Source organism: Aptenodytes patagonicus, chromosome Z (genome assembly GCF_965638725.1).
Source record: "Aptenodytes patagonicus chromosome Z, bAptPat1.pri.cur, whole genome shotgun sequence".
Lineage (NCBI taxonomy): Eukaryota > Metazoa > Chordata > Aves > Sphenisciformes > Spheniscidae > Aptenodytes > Aptenodytes patagonicus.
Window position 1 is genome coordinate 67,750,536 of NC_134982.1, and position 20,761 is coordinate 67,771,296.

At 40.5% G+C, this 20,761-nt stretch overlaps 1 protein-coding gene across 4 annotated transcripts in view; it reads left to right on the forward strand.

Annotated features, from left to right (window-relative positions):
- Window positions 1-320: 320 nt before the first annotated feature.
- The window catches only part of ZNF608 (zinc finger protein 608), an 86,021-nt gene continuing 65,580 nt past the window's right edge, over window positions 321-20,761 (forward strand). For 3 of the 4 annotated variants that reach the window (XM_076362624.1, XM_076362626.1, XM_076362628.1), the window contains exons 1-2: window positions 2,177-2,486; window positions 3,416-4,463. In XM_076362624.1, coding sequence (XP_076218739.1) covers window positions 3,576-4,463 — 888 coding nt within the window. In that variant the 5' untranslated portion in view covers window positions 2,177-2,486; window positions 3,416-3,575. Of the gene's footprint in view, window positions 346-2,176; window positions 2,487-3,415; window positions 4,464-20,761 lie in introns of those variants that run through there. The other variant, XM_076362625.1, reaches the window with a different exon arrangement.

The following is a 20,761-nucleotide window of genomic DNA, read 5'->3' on the forward strand; positions in this document are numbered from 1 at the left end:
GGTACCGCGCCGGAGCGGGCTCCCACTCCCCCGCCTCGGCCGCCGCCGCCGCTCGCGGCCGCCGTGGGGGCAGCGCCCGTGTCCCCCGTGTGTGTGTGTCAGCGTCTGAGCGTGCGGGGGGATAGATGCACATGCCGTTTTTTCTTCTCTCCCCCGTTTTTATTTTTGTTTTAATTTTGTTTCTAGAAAGAAAGGAAGGTTCATGGTATCTGGTGCTCTCTTCTTCCAAACACAATAAATCTGTTGAAGACATTAGATTTTTTTTTCCTAAAATAAAAAGCGGCTGCAACAAAAACACACTCAATGCAGTTAGAAGGAAAAGGTCAACTCGATCCAATACAGACCGTAAGTACGGTTGCGTGGTGTGTCTATAGCACTTGAGGGGATTTTTTTTTTTTTTCTCTGCAAAGGGGAGCGTTAAGAGTTTTGGGAGTTGAGATAACTAGGGTTTTTTGGGGTTTTGAAAAGAAAAAAAAAATCCCACAGGCAGGATGAGTAATTCGAGGGAAATAAGAGGGTGAAAGCACTGTAGTCACACAAATCATACTTGACGGTGCACTTGGGGGGCGTTAAAGCATAGTGCCTTTTTTGGGGTTCTGACTAACCAAGGGGGGGAAATAAAAGTGACACAATTACAGACAAGCCTGCATACCTCCCCCTCCAGAGCAAGGCGCTCGTTAGGAGGAGTGATGGGGTACCCACAGATCCCGGCGGCACGGGAGGCACTGCTCCTGTCACACGGAGACGCCAGAAACGCGAGGCTGGAGACGGGCGGGGGGTGGGGTGGCCCGTTGGTCGCCGGTGCCTCGGCCGTTTTACCCCCGCCTCGGTCTCCGTCCCGAGGCGAGAGGAGGGGAAAGCCCCGAGGTAACGGCGTCCCCCCGCCGGGCCGCCGGGAGGCGGCGGGGGAGTTTGCAAGGTGTTTCTCGGGAGCGCCCGCTTTGCCGCGGCACCCCCGGGCTCCAAGGACCCCCTCGGCCGCGGGGGCGGCGGTGAGAGGCCGGGGCGAGAGGCAGACCTGGCGGGCCCTGCCTGCCTATCTGTCTGTCCGTCGTGGTGCGTTTTTTGCGTGTTAAAGACCCGACCCGCATTCGCTGGTTACGCTTGTCACCCATTTTTGTTCTCACGACAACCAATGGAGCCCGCCAGCCTCACGTGACGCGGGCGGCCTGAACTGTAACGGAACCGCCGCGCCTCGGGGGTTGGCGGTTGCTGGCGCGAGCGCCCCTCCTCCCCCTCCCCCCCTCGCCCGCCACCGGCAATTCATTACGGCTTTTAGCTTCCCATCGCCGGCTAATTAAAAATACTAAGCTAAAGCTCCGAGACCGTCTGACGGGGGGGGGGGAAGAGGCGGGAGGGCGAGGGGAGGAAGGGGGATAGAAGTAGACTGCGAGGTTTGCCGAGACAATAAGGTGGGAGCGATCTGTCCTGAAAAAAAGGTCGTCTGCTTTATCTCCTCGGACTCTAATTACTGAATTACTTACCGCATGACTGATTAGCCCAAGCTCCCGGGTTTTTCATTATTATTTTTTTTTTTCCGAGACAGCAATTTGAGACTCTGGTCTGTGCCTATGCTTTTTTTATTACTATTTTTAAAAAGCGCTGATTTGAGGCGGGGGGGACGGGGACAGACGCCCCCCCCCCCCCCCCCCCCCCCGAAATCTTATCCCTGGGAAAATTTACTTCGTTTGAGAGCACGCTGTCCTTCCTCCACTCCCACAAAATGTTTTGATAACCGGTTTATCAGATCAGTGATTCCCCCCTCCCGCTCCTCCTCCTCTTCCTCGCCCCCCCGCCTCTCCCTTCCCCCCCCCCCGTTTCCCCTCAAGTTACTTCAAGAAATCAGATCTGTCAGGACGGGCGAAAAAAATGCCACTTCCCAACTAACAGGCGGAATCCAGCCCAGATTTTCAGTCCTTTCTTCTTCTTTTTTTCCTTCCTCCCTTTCACTAATTTATCCCGATGTTAGCACATTCTGTCTTGTAACACCCGGGCGCCTGTAGGTTTGTTTCATGGGATCATTACTTACTGATCAGGATGGCTCCCAGGTCCGGGGCTGAAGACGGAGTGTGAAGTTGGGGATACATTTTTTTTTCTTTTAAATTACTGTGATGATTATTACCTCTCGGTGCTTATTCAGGAAAAGCAAACAAACAAAAATCTGGTCTTTGATGCTTCAGTTCTGAATGTGAAATATTACCTACCAGCTGGTAAAGTTGTGAGGCTCAGCATTTTCTTTTTTTCTTTTTTTTTTTCTTTAAGCAAGGAGGAAAAAAACCTAAACAAACAAAAAAGGACTTCTGATCCGTGTGCCAGAGTAGGGGGAGATATGTTATTGACCGATTTATACTGGCTGAGATGATACTTGCTTTCTACTTCTTGATCACTTGCTCTTTAAGTAAAATGAGGCACAGAGTTGTTGCTGAGACGAGTGGGAACAGCATTTTGATTTGCTGGTTTAATTAAAAAATGATAAAGGATTAAAGGTAAGCATTATGCATATATATGTATAAATATTTCGACAGTCGACTGTAAAAGGGAGAGATCCTTTTAAAAATCGTTTTAACTAAGCTTTGTCAAACACACACTCATTTGCGGTCACTGAGGCCACCTTGGTGCAGATCACTTAAAGTGTATGTCTTAATCAGTTTCCTGTACAGTCAGTAATACTATATTTAACAGACCTAACAATTGTGTGACCTAGGAGTACATGAGAACTGCTTTTAGAACTGTTATCTTGAGATTTTTTTTTTAAGAAAAAAGACCTTTTTATTTCTTTTTCTGCTTTTTTTTAACCTATGGAGTTTAATATTTTCCACTAAACATTTGTGTCTGCAGGTTTTTGGTTTTTAACAGAAGCTGTATTGTGGCAAGGAAAATTAGGTTTCCTACTTCCCTTAGCGCTCCCTCTCCCCCCCCCCAAGAGATTAAGTGGAAGGGGGGTAAAAGATAATACAGGAGAGCCACAAAACTTCAAGGGTCTGGTTTAAAGCCACAAAATCCATGGAATGCAGCGAAGAGTTGAATCTGTGTCCTTCCTTTTCTCCCTTTCGTGCCTAGGTGGTGGTCCAAGGGGTTAGATTACAACATGTGCTCCAACAGCTAGGCACCACTTCTAAGACTGTATTTCCGGAGCTTTGTGGATTTAAATCATGTAGTTAATTTTTTTCTTTCCTTTTTTTTTTTTTTTTGTGGACATGACTTTTTAAGAGAGATTGTGGATGTTGGTATACAACTAGATTAAAGATGCTCACTATAAAAGCATCACGGCCATTGCCTCCGGTTTAACAAACTTAAGAAAAAAATGTGGCAAGGGTGAATGATTTCACTCCCCCTCCCTTGCCCCTTTTTATTAGTCTTATTATATTCTGGTAACACCCAGACAAGAAATATTCAACTTTTCCCTTCCTCACAGGACAAGGTGGACGTGGACTGCAGGTTGTGAACCTAGACACACCTGGGGGAGGAAGACAAGAAGAGTTGAACTTAAGAGAGCCCAACGGAGATAAACGAATGTCCCCACATCTCCAAAGGAAAGTTCATCGGATTTTTACTCTAGAGATCTCATCTTCAGGATGTCATTGAACACTTCCACTGCAGGAAAAGGTGTGGATCCAAACACGGTTGACACTTACGACAGTGGCGATGATTGGGAAATCGGTGTTGGGAATTTAATAATCGATTTGGACGCCGATTTGGAGAAGGACAGACAGAAATTTGAGATGAATAATTCTACTAATACCACCAGCAGCAGCAACACCAGCTCCAAGGATTGCGGGGGTCTGGCTTCCAGTGGGGCTAATGCTACCTCAGCCTTAGCTGATGGTCTAAAATTTGCTTCTGTTCAGCCCTCTGCTCCCCAGGGGAATTCCTCTCACAAAGAGACTAGCAAATCAAAAGTGAAAAGGAGTAAAACTTCTAAGGATGCTAATAAATCTCTGCCTTCTGCTGCCTTGTATGGGATTCCTGAGATCAGCAGTGCTGGCAAGAGGCAGGAAGTCCAAGGGCGCCCTGGAGAGGCAACTGGCATGAATTCAGCACTGGGTCAAAGCGTGAGCAGCAACCCAAACGGCAATAATAACAGCACCAGCAACAACACCACCATTGCCTCTTGTGGGAAAAACAAAGAGGAGAAACCAGGTAAAGCCCCGGGCAGCAGAGGCTCCAAGCGGGATAAGGATGCGGGAAAATCCAGGAAGGACAAGCAGCATGACCTGCAGCAGGGCCACCCCAATGGCAGTGGGGGTGGCAGCAGCCAAGCTCCCCCCGGGCATCTCTATGGCTTTGGGGCCAAGGGAGGCGGTGGTGGAAGCAGCAGCCCCTTCCACAGCACCTCCTCTGCTGTGGGGGAGGTGAGCAAAAGTACCCCGGATTCAGGGTTAATGGGGAACTCTATTTTGGTAAAGAAGGAAGAGGAGGAGGAGGAGAACCACAGGCGAATCAAGAAATTGAAAACAGAAAAGGTAGGACAAAGCTCCTTTCCACCTCTTTATCTTCTGTGTCTCCCTGTGTCTATAATAAATGTCCCACAACTGTGTGTTTGGCTCCTGTGTCCTCTCTGCTGTATGTTTGTGACACGCATCTGTTCTTCCTCTTTCTCTTAAAAAAAAAAAAAAACAAACAACCCCGAGACCTCTTCCCTAGACAGAAGACACCATGTTTTGAGTGTGCTGCTCTTCCTTATGATTTCCCCTCCCTGTCCTCAGACCTGGAGAATGTTTCTGTTTTGTCTGTTCCTTCTGATCGCACTCGCCGAGAAGGAGAAACCCCGAGATGACCCTCACTGAGCTGTCCCCGGTTTTAGCAGAGAGCAGCAGTGTTGGTACCAGTGGGATGGCACGTGTTTGCAGGCTGGAGGTCTGTGTGTTTTCCTGGGGGGGTGCGTAGCTCAGTCTCCAGGAGCAGCAGGTCTTGTGTGTGCTGACACTTTTCCACAACACTGGCGGGCCATTCCTCTCCCAAAGCCTAAAGGGACTTCTCTCCCTTCTCCTCTGACCCGCTGCCTGGAGATGAGATTGTGCTTGGGGGGGAAAACAGGACACATCAGCAGAGACCAGGGCTCCGCCGTTGCGCTTCGTGGAGATGCAGGATGCTCATCGTACTGCGGGCTCCTGTGGTACAGCAGCCCAGAGGCCCCAGAAGCTGGTGTGGAGGACGGGAAGGAGCCAGCAGACAGGCGGTGCCTCTCATCTTCCTGGAAGGAGGAGGCTGGGAGGAGGGGAATGCACCTTGTGCTGAGATGCGTGTGTGCCAAACAGCTTTCGGAACAGAGGGGAGCAGTTTGTCTCCTGTCTGGGGGAGCTTTCCTATCTGAGCCCTGCTGGCTCTTGGATGCGAACTACTCGTTTGTTGAGTGGTTGAAATGTATGAAAGAAATCAGATGGGGGTGTGTGTTTTTCTTCCTTTCTATTACGTTATGAAGGATGCTTTCTGCAAGAATAGATGGCCACGGCTCTATTCTTTGGGTAGGGTGGAGGAAGAGCTTGGCTTTTGTTAACTGCTGGTTCAAGGAGGTTCTGGTGTCGGCAGGAATTGTTCTGTCCATAGGGCAGAAGGCGTCTTCTGGGGGACCTGGGGGCGAGTGTTGGCCCGGGATTACAAGTCCGATGAATTCTACAGGTTGTTAAACAAAGATAACCTGGTCTGCCTGAAAAATAAAGCAAACCAACACCCCCCCAAATGAACAATCTCAGGGTGTTAGATTGTGACTTTATTGTCAGCTGTTGGTCTTAAATTACCTGCTTTTACAACTTCCCGGGGTGAATGTTCAGCAATGGGAAAACTTTCAGGTTGGTGTTAACTGTATGGTCTGCAAGTGTCTGGGAGGGCTGAAGGTCTCAGGGAAAAGTTATGTCTTTTTACGACTCGCTACCGGCTTTTTTGTATTTTGGTCATGTTGAAGTTTTTGTAATATTTAAGTCGACTGGAGGATTAGATTTGGGTGTTTGTGACATAAGGTATTTGTTAAAACTGGAAGATAATTTCAAGGGCTTCTGTTCAAGGCAAGGAACAAATTAGATTTCATATTGTATGCATATTGTTGCTTTCAAGATAGCATATCTACGGATGAATTTGAATGAGCCTTGTGACCTTTTCTAAATGCAGATGAGAAAACCAGATTGCTGTAATTCATGTGTATATGTTTGCGCTTTGATTTATCAAAGTCCTGTTCGTGGTGGAAAGGTGTCCTAAAATCTCATGGTCTCTTTATTAACTTAGTACAGTAGGCATTTACTTGTGTTGCCAATAGTCTTCAAATTGCAGTTCTCTAATCTGTTTTAACTATCTAGATAAATTGCCCTAATCCGGTCTTCACAATGGCTGTGGTTAAAGAGTCAGAGCCATTTGATTGGATTCAGTGGCTGCCTGGAATGTGGGAGGTACTGCCCTTTTGCAACCCCCTTAGCCTTTTAATCTCTCAGCCAAATGTTCACATTCAACAATTTTGTTTAGCTGGCAATCTGAACATTTCAGTATCTCAAAGGCTGCTGTCATGGCAACAGAGATTGGAGGGTGGTGTGGTTTCTCCCGTTTTTGTGTTCTTTTCACTCTGTAGTCATACAGGAAATTGTATGAAGAATCCATATACATGCGAGTAATCTACGTGCAATGTAAATTGCATGGCATGCAAATTCAGAGCAAACATGTATGGAGTGGCTTAGAGCCGGTGGTACACTTTGTGTTGTAGTTGTTGCTCCAGGAGGAGGTTTGGAGCTTGCATTTCCAGTAACAGCCACTGCTGTTGGCACACACCGACCTTAATACAGGCTTCACACATTAGAGTCGTGCAGTGTTGGCCATTGTCTGGCTTAATAGTGTGCTTGCTTGCTGTCTTAAATAACATCCCTTAGTATTTCTCTTCCCAAAGAATGTTCCCTTCTAGACATACAATAATAATAAAGCTCGTTGCTGACAATGGTTGCAACCTTAAGCCCAGCCTGTGGTACTATTAGTGAAACTTAAGTGTTTTATGTTTGTTGTTCTGGCTTTTTTCCCAAATGTTTAATAATCATTAGAAAGATTTTTTTTTTAAGGGTTTTAGATTCGTTAAGTGTTCTTGCTTTGACTGTTTATACACTAGAACACATATGCTGTACGTGCACAAAGCACCTTGTGTCTGTAGATAAATATATAATTTTCAAGCCTGCATGTTAAAATCAATTTCCAGTTATCTTAATGTTGTGAAAGACATGTCTCAAGAATTTGGATGTTTCCTCTTGGATACAAATGAGTTCATGCCTGTTGATTCAAAATCTACAGGTTTTTGTATGTAGTGTGGAATATAATACTGCATTTTTTTACTATTTGTGAAAAGCTTGGAGCAGATTCCCAGGAGTTGTAGTCACTGTTTAGCTTTCACAGCATGCTTCAATGTCTATTTTTGGTCTATTTATTCTGTTTCCTTGCTGCAGAAAGTCATGTAAAACATGATAAATTGGATCTTATGAAGCCTAATTAAATCAATGACTGTGTTCTGCTGGTTCTTTTATGCAGAAACCGCAAGTATGTTGTAAAAGTCGCCACTCCCCTAATATGTGGATAAAGTCAAAGTATGCTGTAATTCTAAGATGTTTGAGCTATATTCGTGCAGCCCATTTTGTGGTTAAGCCACCAGTGACATGTCTGAATAAGTAGCTTTGACAGGTAGGCTAACCACTCCTAAGATTTTTGGTGTTAAAACCTGTCTCTATTTTCCATTTCTTATCCATACTGTTTTTAGCACAGTTAGTGACTGTTTGTCACTCTTCATCTGTTTTAGCTAAGTTTTTTGTATTTTTAACCGCTGTTACATTGAAAAGTGTTCAGAGTATCTAGAAGAATTTGCTTTGTGTGGGTTGCAGGGAGATTCTGGGATTCAAACAGTCACAACTTACTCTGAGATATGGGAAAATTGTGTTTGGCATGTGAAAATCAGTATGTTTACATGAAGACAATACAGAAGATACAAAGCTGTAATCAGAGGTGTCTGGTTGCAGTTTTTAAATGAATCAGTCTAGTGATACTCCAGGATTGAATTTTTCTCTTGTATTAGCTTATTGCTTCTCATTAAGACTGCATTTCACATCTGAAAGTTGTCTTCAGCAAATTAACATGTTGGCTGGTATTGTTTATTTTATCTTCACTTCTTTTTTTTATAGCGGGATTGAAGGTGTTTTACACTTCATCAGGAAACTCTGTGTGCATTTTACCTATTGATGTAAATCATTTAAGTACATGCTTTGATTAATGATGTTATGGAGATATGCTTTTCATGTACTTTTCTCGCTGGCCTTGGGTGTAGTTTATTCACTGTGAAATAAAAGGGCAGGGAGGTCACTTGCTGTAATTAAAGAACAAAGTCTATTGTTGTTTGACAGCAAACTGTTTTGAAAGCTACATAAGGGATTTAGCTGTTAAAAACATTGATAACTATGGGTGTCTAACAATAAGCACAGCTCAAGGTTCTTAAAGTTCTGTAGTGCTGTCTAGTAGTGTGACGGTGCCTTTTGAGCTGGGTGAAGAGGTGTTGCCCTTTGGCCGAGGAAAGCTTTCCGTGTGAACCTGCTGACCTCTGCCAATATGTATGACCAGATCTGCTATTGAATTCCTGTGCAAAGCAAGAGTTAGCATAGCACAACGGAGGCTGGTCTAGAACTTTTATAAAATAAAGTAGGGAAGCTGATAACCTTATTTGGAACTACTGGAAAAGTATTTCACTTTGGGCATTGGTAATTTTACAATTTTAATAACTTCATAAATACACAGTAAAAAGGAAAGGATTGATTGTCCAGATGTCATGAGGTTAACCACGTTCTCCATGTTAAAGGGCTTTGCTGCAAGACTGTTTTAATTATAGCTATATAAAGACCTGTTTTTCCAAAGTAGCATTTTATAGTCCAATAAATGAAATGTATGTTAAAAGTGCTAAGCAAAATCTCCCGTAACCATAGAGGTGTTCAATAACCAGATTCAAGTAACATGGAAACTACCATCTGTTCCTAGTTTTCAACATAAAAACAGGAATTGAATAGCTGAGATTTGCTTATATTTTTTTGACTCTTTCTTTTTTTATTATTATTATCATTATTTAAAATAAGTTCACCTGGCACTTTATAGAAGCCTTCTGAAATGCAATAATACAGGAGAGACTGTGAAAACACATGTTCATACATATAGTTAACAAGTTCAACTTTCATTTAAAGAGATTTCCAGAAGCTCAGTCATTGAAGAATTTATAATAGTGAATCACCTCCTGCAGGCAAGCACAATAAGGGTCAGTTCTTCAAAGGTCTTACTATTTAGGTAGAACCAGAATTATTCTGTCAATTTTTCCCTAAGAGGTAAAAAGGGGGGGGGGGGGGGGCGCCTCTCAAAGGACAACTTTAGCAAGCTCTTATCAGTCACCTAATTGGATATGATAAAACCATTGAGTAAAATTTTCCATGCAGAGACTTTTCTGCTCTTCAGAGAAGTGTTCTAGAATTGTTGATGGGGGAAAATTACTCTTTTAAAGATAACTTAAGTTCTGAACTGTTAGGCAATGAGATTCTTGGCTGCAGCCTATGAGCCCTGGATAAAACGCCATCCGGCCTTTGTTTGAGGTCTTTTACTGAAGCTAATGACTGGTCTTGTGCCGCCCTGAGATAAATGACATTATCTCTGAGTGGTCTGACAGGAAACAGACATGTTAATGGTGAAGCTGCGGGGAGGATCTGCTACAGCTCTGACAAAAGAGTAAAGCTTGGACCCCTGGTTGTGATCATTAACACATAATGCATTCCAGCTTCTCCTGCCAGGGCCTTGATAATTGGAAAGCTATTTTATCAATAACAATGTAAATCATAAATCTGAAATGTGCAGTTTTTCTTGCATGCTAAAACTCGTGCCTTTTTTTTTTAATTTTTTTTGCATAAGAATTGAACGATCTGGTTTTTAAAGGGTATCATCTGTAGGCTCTGTAGTACTGATGTTTGTGGGAGATTCTGTGGCCTGCTTTGTTAATTGGATACATCCTTTGCATGTTGAATGCAGATTCCCCTTTATTTGCCCTGTGTTATCCGTGTGATTTGCATTGGTAAAGGTAGGCTAAATGCTGTTACTTCAGTGAGAGCAGGCCTTGTCCTGTGCTTGCTTTGTAAACAGGTGTATTCAAAAAAACCCAACAATCCACAACAACGAAAATGATGTTCTCTTAGATAAAAGACTGTTGAGAGTAGGTGGCAGGGTGGAACATCATAGTATGACATGGTAGAGGGCTAACACAGATCTGCTTCTGTTTCTCCCTCGTGCTGCTTTGCTATATATGCCAGAAAATCCACCAGCATGTTCTGTACCTGCTGGCCTGATGCACTTTCTAAATTTGCTATGGTCTCCATGGTCAGTAACTGGATCTCAGAACACTTGTGTATGTCCTGCTAACTACCCAGGCCATCTCAAGACTGTTCCAGGTGAGAGCGAGATTTCATGCATCCACTTGTTAAAATCCATTGGGCAGGTAGGAGAGCAGGTGTCTGAGAGATCCCCAAAAAGGTGTCAGGTGTGAGGATAATAATGAGCATGAGATTATATCCCGGCATCCTTTCTCCCCTCTGAAGCCACTAAGATTACACATGTGTCTAGGAACCACACATGGGATTAAAGGTCAACAAATGTAGTCTGTGAAACAGTAGATGAGAAGACTTGCCTGAAGAGAGGGTATAAAGAAATGGAGTTGGGGGACGTAGGCCAAATATGCTTAGAATTAGAATTTCCTTCAAAATGCCCAGTGTGTCAGCAGTATCTTGACAGCCTATGCATGCTTGTTTACCCCTTGAGCCATGGTCTTGGTTGTAATGCTCTTTTTGAAGCATTCTTTTTACTTATTTAGAGTGAAAGAGTAAAAAAAACCTGTGTTTCTCCACATCTTACACGGTGTTATTGGTACATGTGGTATCTGAGCACATTTTACAAGCATCATCAGGAATATGTCTCAGAAATACTAACATTTCTGCTGTCAGAAACACCACCTTCTGTTTTGGATAAAGACATATGTATTTTGGATTTCCATCACCTACCCTTGAAAAAAGCTTAGATTACTTCCGCAGCTACTTAGGCAGCTTTGTGTCATTGCCACGTTCTGTATTTCTCAGATATAGTACTCACTTTTTGAATGGCAGGTCAGCTACATGTTCCAGATTTGTTCCATGGTATACAATTGGGATTGCTGAACATAACCAAGTTTTAGAGACTGCCTTTCTCTGAGCTAAGATACTGTGTACAGATGATCCAACAACCAGGTTATTCTTTACGTAATACGGTTAGCACTGTACCAGCTTTATATTGTACTTATATAATGTTCTAACGTACATGGTGATATGTCACTGCATTTCCTGAAAGGCTGGAGAGATTATCTGACTTCTTAATTGTGCTTTATTTCTTAAAACAGAAGTAAATACATCCTCTCATGAGTCCTCAGATAGGATCACACCTGTTGAAGGGCTGGCCATAGTTTTGCTAAAAACTCGTGTTTGTTTTAGTGTGTTTACATGTGAAGGAGTTATTTTTATTTCTTAATAATAATCACAGAAAATACATTGATCTTTTTAAAAAATTTGGTCTGTACATAACATTCCCTGCTGGGTGAAAGACAGCAAAATGCTGTTCCATGAAAATTTCTGATGATGATATAATTACAAAAAGTAAACAGCTTTTGAAAATTTAGAAAAGTTTGTTTGTATTTCTTTTTTTTCTTTTCAATTTTATGACCTTTTTTTCTTTTACCCTTTTTGCACCAGAATGTTTCTGCCCAGTGGAGCTCTTCTGTGGTGCAGTGTTTCGCCAAAGCGAATAATAATACAAGCTATCATTTTTTAATTTGCTTAAAAATATGTTTGAAATGAGATAATTTGAATAAAGATAATTACCAGTTTTCATAGCAGGACTTGAGGGGTTTTCTGAAAATGAGATTTTAAATCACAAGATTTTTATTTTTATTTTAATTATTATTACATTCTTGAATTAAAACTACAATTTACTGCAGGCTATGAGTAGCCATTTTGGCAAATATTAAGATCAGACTATGACTTTTGGTTGTGCTGTAGCCAGGGTTTCAGTAAGCATCTCTATTGCATTTTCTCTTTTAATTCTGACTAAATGGTCTTGGCAATTGGAACAAAGCCTTCACATTTGAATGAAAGGTTGTAAACCTATTCAGAGTGACTTGACTGACAAGCAAGTTCTTTGTAATTTTTTCTTTCCCTTTTTGGAAAAAGCTGAGAGAAAATTCAAGGGGGTGGGAATAGGTAGTTTCCTCTGATTTGCATGTTTCCCCTGTTTGCATGGACATGTACATGTACATAATACATATGCTTATATATAAGACTACTTGATTAAACAACTTAAGTGAGCGCATAGGGTAAGTTGCATGCAATGAAATAGGACTGATGACTGTATATGTAGGTTTTCCAGCTCTAGGGTAGCTATGGTGTTGACTAAATTTTCTGAAATTTTAAGCCAACGCTGCAAGTAAAGAAGTTGCATTTTAGTGACAGAAGTTTATAATATGTCTGCTTTTCCTGTAAGTTGGCAAATACTGCTAAATCTGAAAATGAAGGGATCAACTTTTCTAGCACCTACCTGTCGCGTCCACTGAGGCTATTCCGATCAAAGCCATTGGGAATCAAATGTGAAGCTCTTTGTTTCAGTAACTTTGAAGTGAAGACGTGCTATGTTGAATTGTATGTCCTTTATGATAAATCCTCCTCGACCATTTTGACTTACTGATCAAATACCGAACATTTGGTTCCCTTATCTTCTCCCATCTTCCTCTCCCAGTTTTTGAGTCTTCCTAGCCTAGATCTTATTCCTGGGCACAAACCCAGCTTGGTTGAGGTGTTTCTGTCTCCTGAGAATCTCCACCAAATAGTAACGTAAGAAAAATGTCCTCATGGGGATGTTTGAAGCATTTGCCAATAGTGGCATGTGAATGCAGTTTTTTCAGTCAAAAGAGCAAACTAAAATCTATTGATTGTGGTTAGTTGGTGTTTTCAAAACACTGGTATTCTAGCTGTTGAATTGTCTTGTCATGTTAACCAGGAAGCAGATGGCATTATGCCACAGTGGTGTATTTTTACTTAAAGGAACTTTAGAGGTTTTGATGTGTTTTCTTTTCCTCTTATTTCCCTGATGGCTTCTTTTTATTGAAGAGTAACATGAGGAGACCTGGTAGCAATTTTATTGCTTTCCCATAACAGTTTGGAATAATAGCTTGGTCTTTGGTTGCCAGTCAAGTTTCTACGAGTCAGCTTCATTCTGTTTTTTATCATGTGGCAGTGGAATATAAAAAGTATATGTTTGTAGTTTGCCCTCAGAAACTGGCTCATTTTTTCATGCTTCAATTAGCAACAGAAGACTAAGCTCCAATTGGTCACACTTTTGTAAACTCCTAGAGCTCGCTTTCTTCATTCTGATAAAAGAAAGCACGAAGTTTAGTCTCAGTTTCCCAGGAAAATTTGAGGCACATCTGGCGTCTTTAACAGTGTGCACTAGACAGTTTGATTCTGCACACATTTAGTCATTTGCATTAGCAACTGAATCAAGTCAGGGGTTTTGTTGAGTCCATCCTCCACCCCCACCCCCAACATAAATTCACAGTACTCAAATGCCACCTTTATTGATGAATTTCAGTGATGCTGTACTGAACTACAGTAGAGGTGTCTGTTACGTAAGCATAGATTTTATAGTTTTCACTGCTTCCCTCAACCAGTAAGAAGAGTGAAAAGCAACTTGTAATCTCCTTTCTCATCGTGCGTAGGGCCAGACCAAATTATTTTTGGATTTCCTGTCACCTCCTTGGCTGATTTCTGTCGATGGCTTATGTTAAAAGCAAGAATAATGTTTGAATTGGAAGGGTTTGGTCTTTGGGTTTTCATTCTTTGTGGAGAGCTGTTTATTTGTGTGTGGTTCACCACACTACATGGATAGTACTATCAAGTCTGTGCTTTATTATAGGCTTACAGCAGTGGAGTTAATGGCAGTAGTTGAATTCATGTTCTTGCCAAGTCTTCCTTTTTGAAGGAGGGAAATGAAACTAGATCTGTATCTCTGCGACAAAAGGTAACAGTTAGAAGCGAATACAATTAGAAATGGACCTCATTACTCAGTTGAACTTTGTTTTGCTGCTATGAGTTTTAAATCTGATTTAGTAAACGTCCAGGGAGTTGTTTAGTCAGGTTGCACTGATGATAAGGATCTAATATTCCAGGAGTATTCTGGATATATTGAACACATTTGACATAAAGTTTTACTGGTTAATTTTTGCCCTGGGTTTAACGTAAGGCAGTGTGTGTTGAATTGCACTGGAGTTCTGGAATTTGAAGGAAAAATACTGCTGCAGTTTGAGAACAATGAAGGTGTTTTTTCCACACCCAGTGTTACTAAAAAACTAAATTCATCTTCTTATCCACTTCAGCCAGTAGTAAGGTGCAGTGTCATGTAATGGTGTTACTAGTTGCTGTTTAAGGACAGGATTGTATATGTGTATGTGTGTATGTATATCTATACATATACATATGGGGGAGGTGTAGATGTATATAAGTGTGTGTGTATATATACACACGCACATACACACAGAAAAAAGAGCTGCTACTGTTTTATAAATACAGCAACTGAGTTTTGGCTAATAGTCTGTATTTACATTTCATGTCCAGATCCTTTAACAATCTTTCCTGTGATGCGGCACCAGATGCCAAACAGTGAAGGAGAAAGGTAGCAGCTGTTTCCATTACAGCATTGGTACATTAGCCTCTACACTTTATTTTCATTTTTATATTCCCCTCCAACCTTTCCTAATCACCCTCTAAAAAGGATTTTTTCCTCCTGCCTCTGATTTATCTGTCTGCAGGGTTCTGTGTTATTCTTAGCTTTAAAATTATAAAATCTGTGTGATTTTTTTTTTTGTTTGTTTGTTTCTCTTAAGCGCTTAATGCTTTGACTCTTGCTCACAGTGAGCAAGGGCTTACAGCCCTTTGTTAACTCAAGTAAATAGTTCATTGCATTATGTCTGTGTAAGCCCTGCTTGATATGAGTCCAGGTTACAAAACAGGGCCCAGTATGACCAATTTGATCGTTCTTGTAACAACTTGAGCCACTGTATGATTTATATTTTTTTGCACACCGCCTGAATAGTGTTTTTTTCGTTCTTACTCTTTCCTTCACCATCTCTCTGAAAATGATAGTTTCATGGCTGTATGCTGTTATTGCTGAGATATGACTGAAAACTGCATGCAGTACAGTGAAGCACATTCATTTTCATCTAGTACCCGTTTATTGCCTTGAGCACTGTAAATCTGTCAGCTCTTCACGATGCTTTCACCTCTTTCTTCATTTGCTCCAGCTTCTAGTTTGACAATGTTCCCCTGAGGCAGAATTCTAATCTGCTTCCAATTAGTTGCAAAATGTGACTCAAATTTCCACATTATGGCTGCTGTTTTACTTGCACACACAAATCTAGAAACAAATTAATGCTCTTGAATATTTATTTTTGAGCCTTCAGATTTACTCTGGGTGGAAAAGTTGCCAACTATTTTCAAACTACTTCCAAGATTTAAATTTTTCCTCAAACTGTAATACTTACTACAGGTTTAAAATGCCTCTTACTGCTTAATTTTTACAAAACCTTTTCAGCTGGTTGGTTATTATTGAAGATACATAGCATATGGATAAATTCGAAAAATGAACAATACTTATAATTAAGGTTGAAATTTGGTTGTGATTGCCAGATCAGGATATGAGGCATTTCTTTTCTGCAGGCCTAGCACAACTTTTTTTTTTTTTTTTTAACCTTTAAGTACCTTTTCAGGACGAACATACTTATCTGTCACCTGTCTGCCTGCCACCTATTATCTGCAACTCCAGAAGTTGTCATTTGGCTGGGAGGAGGGAGGGAGAGTCTTATTTGGTCTTTGGTGGGTCTTAATAGGTACAGCTAATTAAAATCTGTTTGTGTGTGTCCCTTTGTATGTGTCTGTACTTGTGTGTGCATGCATATACATGAGTACATGGTATGTGTACGTTTAAAATATTTTATATACATTGAGTTTTCAGGATTCTCCTGTAGTGTTCATATTCCTATGAGCAGTTGCAGTAGGACTGTGGCCTTTACTGTTGTATTCATTGGGGAAGAAGTGAAATTTTGAGTGGTAAGTGTGGAAATCTAGACTAAAACACTGTGGAGAGGACTGGAACCTAAACTCAAGTGGGACTCTGAACTTTAGTCCTTGTTCAGGCAAAACTGGCATCAGAGGCTCCGTGACAATTCTGCTTTATTGCCCATCCACCTCAATGCCTTATGTCTGTAGTTGCCTATATGGAGAAACACAGTGTATTTAATTCAAATATACCAGTAGCTAAATTTATAGGTGCAAATCTTTAGTGGAGCTTAGCACTCTGCAGCTTGGCAGATTGATGTCAGCAGCCGTAATAGACTTTAAAAAGGCTTGCAGGATTTCATTGAAAGTACATTGCTGAAGTTGATATTGCTAAGTACCTGTCATTTCTAAATGAGATTTACACCTGTAAATTTAGCTTTTCATTTACAATAATTCACTTATTTATAGACACATTTTTAAAAATATTTCCTTGTCTTTACCGTCCCACATTGAGGTGGTAGCCTGCTCGCCCTATGTTGTATGTATAAACAGCTGAATGAAGGCGAACACACACATGCTGTGTTTCGGTTCATAGTCCCTGAGAACTTATTTTCCACCAAGAACAAAAATGTAAAAATAGAGATAAAGGAAAATGACCTTGATGTGGTTTTGTTTTCTCTTGGGTCATGTGTGACTCTCTAACTGCAGACATGAGAAACTTAACATGTTATTTATTTCTCTAAAGGTTTCGCTTACTCTAGTAGACTCCTGTGATTCACAACATCATTTTATAAGGAAACAATATTTGCAAACATTGTGAAATGCTGCAGCAGCATGGCATTTTTTTTTCCTTGTACAACTTCAAAGTCTTTGAGGTTCAGCTCTCTAGCCATGGTGGATTGCAGTTCCTGGGATTGTCAGTTGTTGAGAAAAAACTACACAGACAATTAAAATTGGAGTGAAATACATGTGTTTGTAGCTTACAATAACTGATTTAAAGACATCCGGAGTGTTTAACCAGGCGAGCACATAACAAAATACCCCCCCACATCCACATGTATGTGTACACACACACACACACGCAACCACACATTATTAATTTTTCAGGCAAAAGCCACAGTGCTTCAGAGAAGCATTAAATGCTTTTGTTGATAGCTTATAGTTTTATAAACTCTAAATCAGCTTATTGCCTTTTAACCAGCACTAAATAATAGAAGAACCTATGAGCCTCCACACTGGACAGCAGCCAAGCAGCTAAAGAAAGAAAGAAAAAACCCAAACCAAAACAAAACCCCCAAAACCTGAATGGTTTAATTGTAGAGCAAATCATTTGTTTACAGATTAAGACCTATTTGGTAGCCAAATCCTATGGACAAGGAGGTGAAAGAATGAGGCACTAAGTTACAGGAAATGAGCTTTATATTTTGTGACTAAGTCCTGCTATTTTTGTCTCCTCCTAAAGAAGAGGAGGCAAGGAAAAAATGAATTGTTTAACAGCAAAGACTGCTGAGCGAAGTGCACATATTAAGTAGGAACAAAAGGGTGGGAGAAGGGAAGTGTTGGTGTGCTTTGCACTGACAGGAACCTGACAACTGGAGCTGCTTCCAGCTAAGGGGCACCAGTCGGTGGCAAGAAGAGCTGCCCTATTCTGTTTTCTGTCTGAATGGGGTGGGGGAGAAATGCCTCTGTTAATGTGAGCAAACATAATACATTTTCTTGAACCTCTCTCCCTGAAGTGCAGTTTGGCTTGCTCACAAGACCTTTTTCCCCTTCTTTTTTTCCTCTGTCTTTTTCTCCTCTCTCTTTTTTAAGAGCAAGTTTTTTAAATGGGCCTTTGTTTCAGTATCATAATTAATTAGTTGACAGTTCAAATGGTTAAGAAGTGCTTGTGGTTCCTGCTTTATTGTTGTACAACATTTTTTTAAAGACCCACTTACTGGTGGCCTGTAAATTTGAAGATATAATTTTCATGAGTCATTGGTTTAAAGATCAAAGTCAAGAAAGCATTATAGCAGAAGTGGAGTAACCTCTACAGTAAAGGTTGTTTAAGCTTCTTCATTTGAACCTCTTCTTTTTCAGTAATTTATAGCCTTTCAAAACTTTTACCTTTTGAGTTGAATTTTCTGTGACTTCTTTACTGTAATTTCCCCACTATCACCACTGTGAAAATGAATTTACAAAGTCTGAATAAGGAAAATGTACATTAAGGGGAAAAAAAAGTCCTGGAAAAGAAAGCATTTTATTTATAAAGAACATTGCTGCTGCCAGTAGCTTGGTAGGCAAAGCCTTCTTGGAAAATGTGTCATGACTGTTTGTGTGAAAATTGGCTTTGATTTGTTCAGATTATGAATCTTCTGAGGAATATGTTTGGCCTATGTAAAACTGGCTATAAATATTCCATTTTCCATCTTCAGTGGCCATAGTAACTTTGCATAAGAGAGGGAGTAGGCATAGGTGGGTTTGGCAAGTTGTGTCTGGTCATCTGAAGTCATTATAAAATATGCTTTAGTTTGATCCCCTTTAACTTATAATAAAATGGACATTGAGTTTCTTATCCCTTTGACTAGTGGCAAGTTTATGTAAAGAAAAATCAAAAGATGCAGAAGAAAAAGAACTTGTCAGTTGTTCATATTTTAAATCCAGTACAGGAATAGGGAAGTTTTTAGTGTACATTATATTGTATAGTTTCCATAAGGGGACAGGAAAAAAGTTCATGAGCTTCAAGTGGGGCTTTTTAAGAGCTTAGTAATGCTATGTGTTGTTTCTTTTCATGCTGCTTGATTGAAATTTACTGACAGTATATAAAATGTTACTCTCTGCTTATGTATAAACAAACATAGAGCATTGCCGGTAGCTTGTGCTATTAAAAATACTACTCTCTAAAACTGTAGTCCACTAAGCAAGTAACCCTAACAACAGTATTCTTCTTAATAAAGTGTATTTTTCTTTATATTGTTTCCGCTGTATTTCCTTATCCAGAGAATGATAGTACATCGTGCAGTGCATGTAGCTGTGTTCCCACGTAATAGGCCACTTCACCCATTGCATTTAGAGGCAGAATCTGGTTGCTTTGAAATGAGTAGCAACATTAGCAGTAACATCTCTGCAAGGAGAATGCTGCCTTGAAAGTTATGCAAGAATGGGGTCTCTTATATGCAGTCTAGTTATATGCATATTTGTGTACATTTATGTCCCTTCGTTTTCTCCTTAGGCAGTGAAATGACTATTTCCATTGGAACATTAAACCAGTCTGTTATCTGATATCTATTTGGTAAAATGAGCATTGACATCATATTTTAAATGCTCGAAAGCAGTGTTCTAAGTGACCCTTAAAGAACTTTACTTTACATTATGTTCTGATATTGTGATTTTGTTCACATTGTACTTTAGAACTTGTATAATGTGACTGGCAGAGATACTAAACCAGTCTGTAATAGGAAATTTGCAATAGGAAATTTTAAGGGACAGCCTCTGTGTGGTAATATTTTTTTTGCATCTACTTACAAGTATATAATTTTATTGTTGTTGCTGCTTCTAACAGATACATGGATGTTAACCTGTCACACTGCAGGTTAAAAATGATAGCATTGAAATAATGGGTGAAGTTTCATAAATTCTCAAGACAAAATTATTCTTTTTTTGTGGGTATGTGAGGCTTAACTTTCAGTAGACAAATTCACTCCCGGCTGTCTTCCACTTTTGATCAAAGTAGTGAGGTAAATAATAGAAAGTTAAGGGTTTTCTTTATCAGTAGTACCGTATCTGAATGCTTGATAAACTTAATGAACTTCTCTGTCTGCTTGGTAGAGTAAAAAACAATAATTAAGCAATGTTGCCCTGAATGTGGGCCTCAGTAAATTAAAACGGAAATCTGCATTCTAAATCAACCATTTAAGACCAAGAAATTATTTAATCTCAGGATTTCAGGAAATTTGATACAGGCTTAGTTTGATTTTTTTCGTTGTTGTTGTTGTACTGGAAGCCAAGGGGCTGGTAAAATTCTGAGAAAAAGGAAGTTGCTGACATGATTTTAACTCACTAAGATAAAAATAGCTCTGGATAATATTTATGGTGGCATAAGAGCTCCTTTTTCTTATAATTATGTTTATAAACTTTTAATTCTTTCAAGAAAAGCCATGCGAATATAGTATTACTTTCAGAACTGAGTGGGGGCTGAGTGGTTTAACCTGCACTAACAAATTTTCAGTATCTTGCAGGAGACAAACCTTTGACAAGTTTAAATACAGAGGTTAGAGTACATTTTTCTCTGTCCTATTTGGCCTGCATTTGTATGGCCCATGGGTGTTTTTGATCTGATCTTGCCTCTTGCACAAAGGAGTCACTGTGTTTACTTTTGTGAATAAAAACCAGCTCCACGGATGAGAAGTGTGACACCTTTGTTGTTCATTCTCATACTTTCAGTATTTTCAGTGTTTTGACTTAGAGAAGGTCATCCGATCTGGAAACTGAAAGTTAGTGTACCACGTTTTCCAGGTAATTAGGCTAATTTGTTTTAGTCGTTACTGAATTTGTAAAGCATTCGCTGAGAGACCAGGCTATGAGCAGGGAGGAAATATTAGTTACTATGAGATTAATTGAATCTCCTTTTAAATTACAGCTTCATTTAAAAATAAACTCGTAGCCCACTTTAGAAT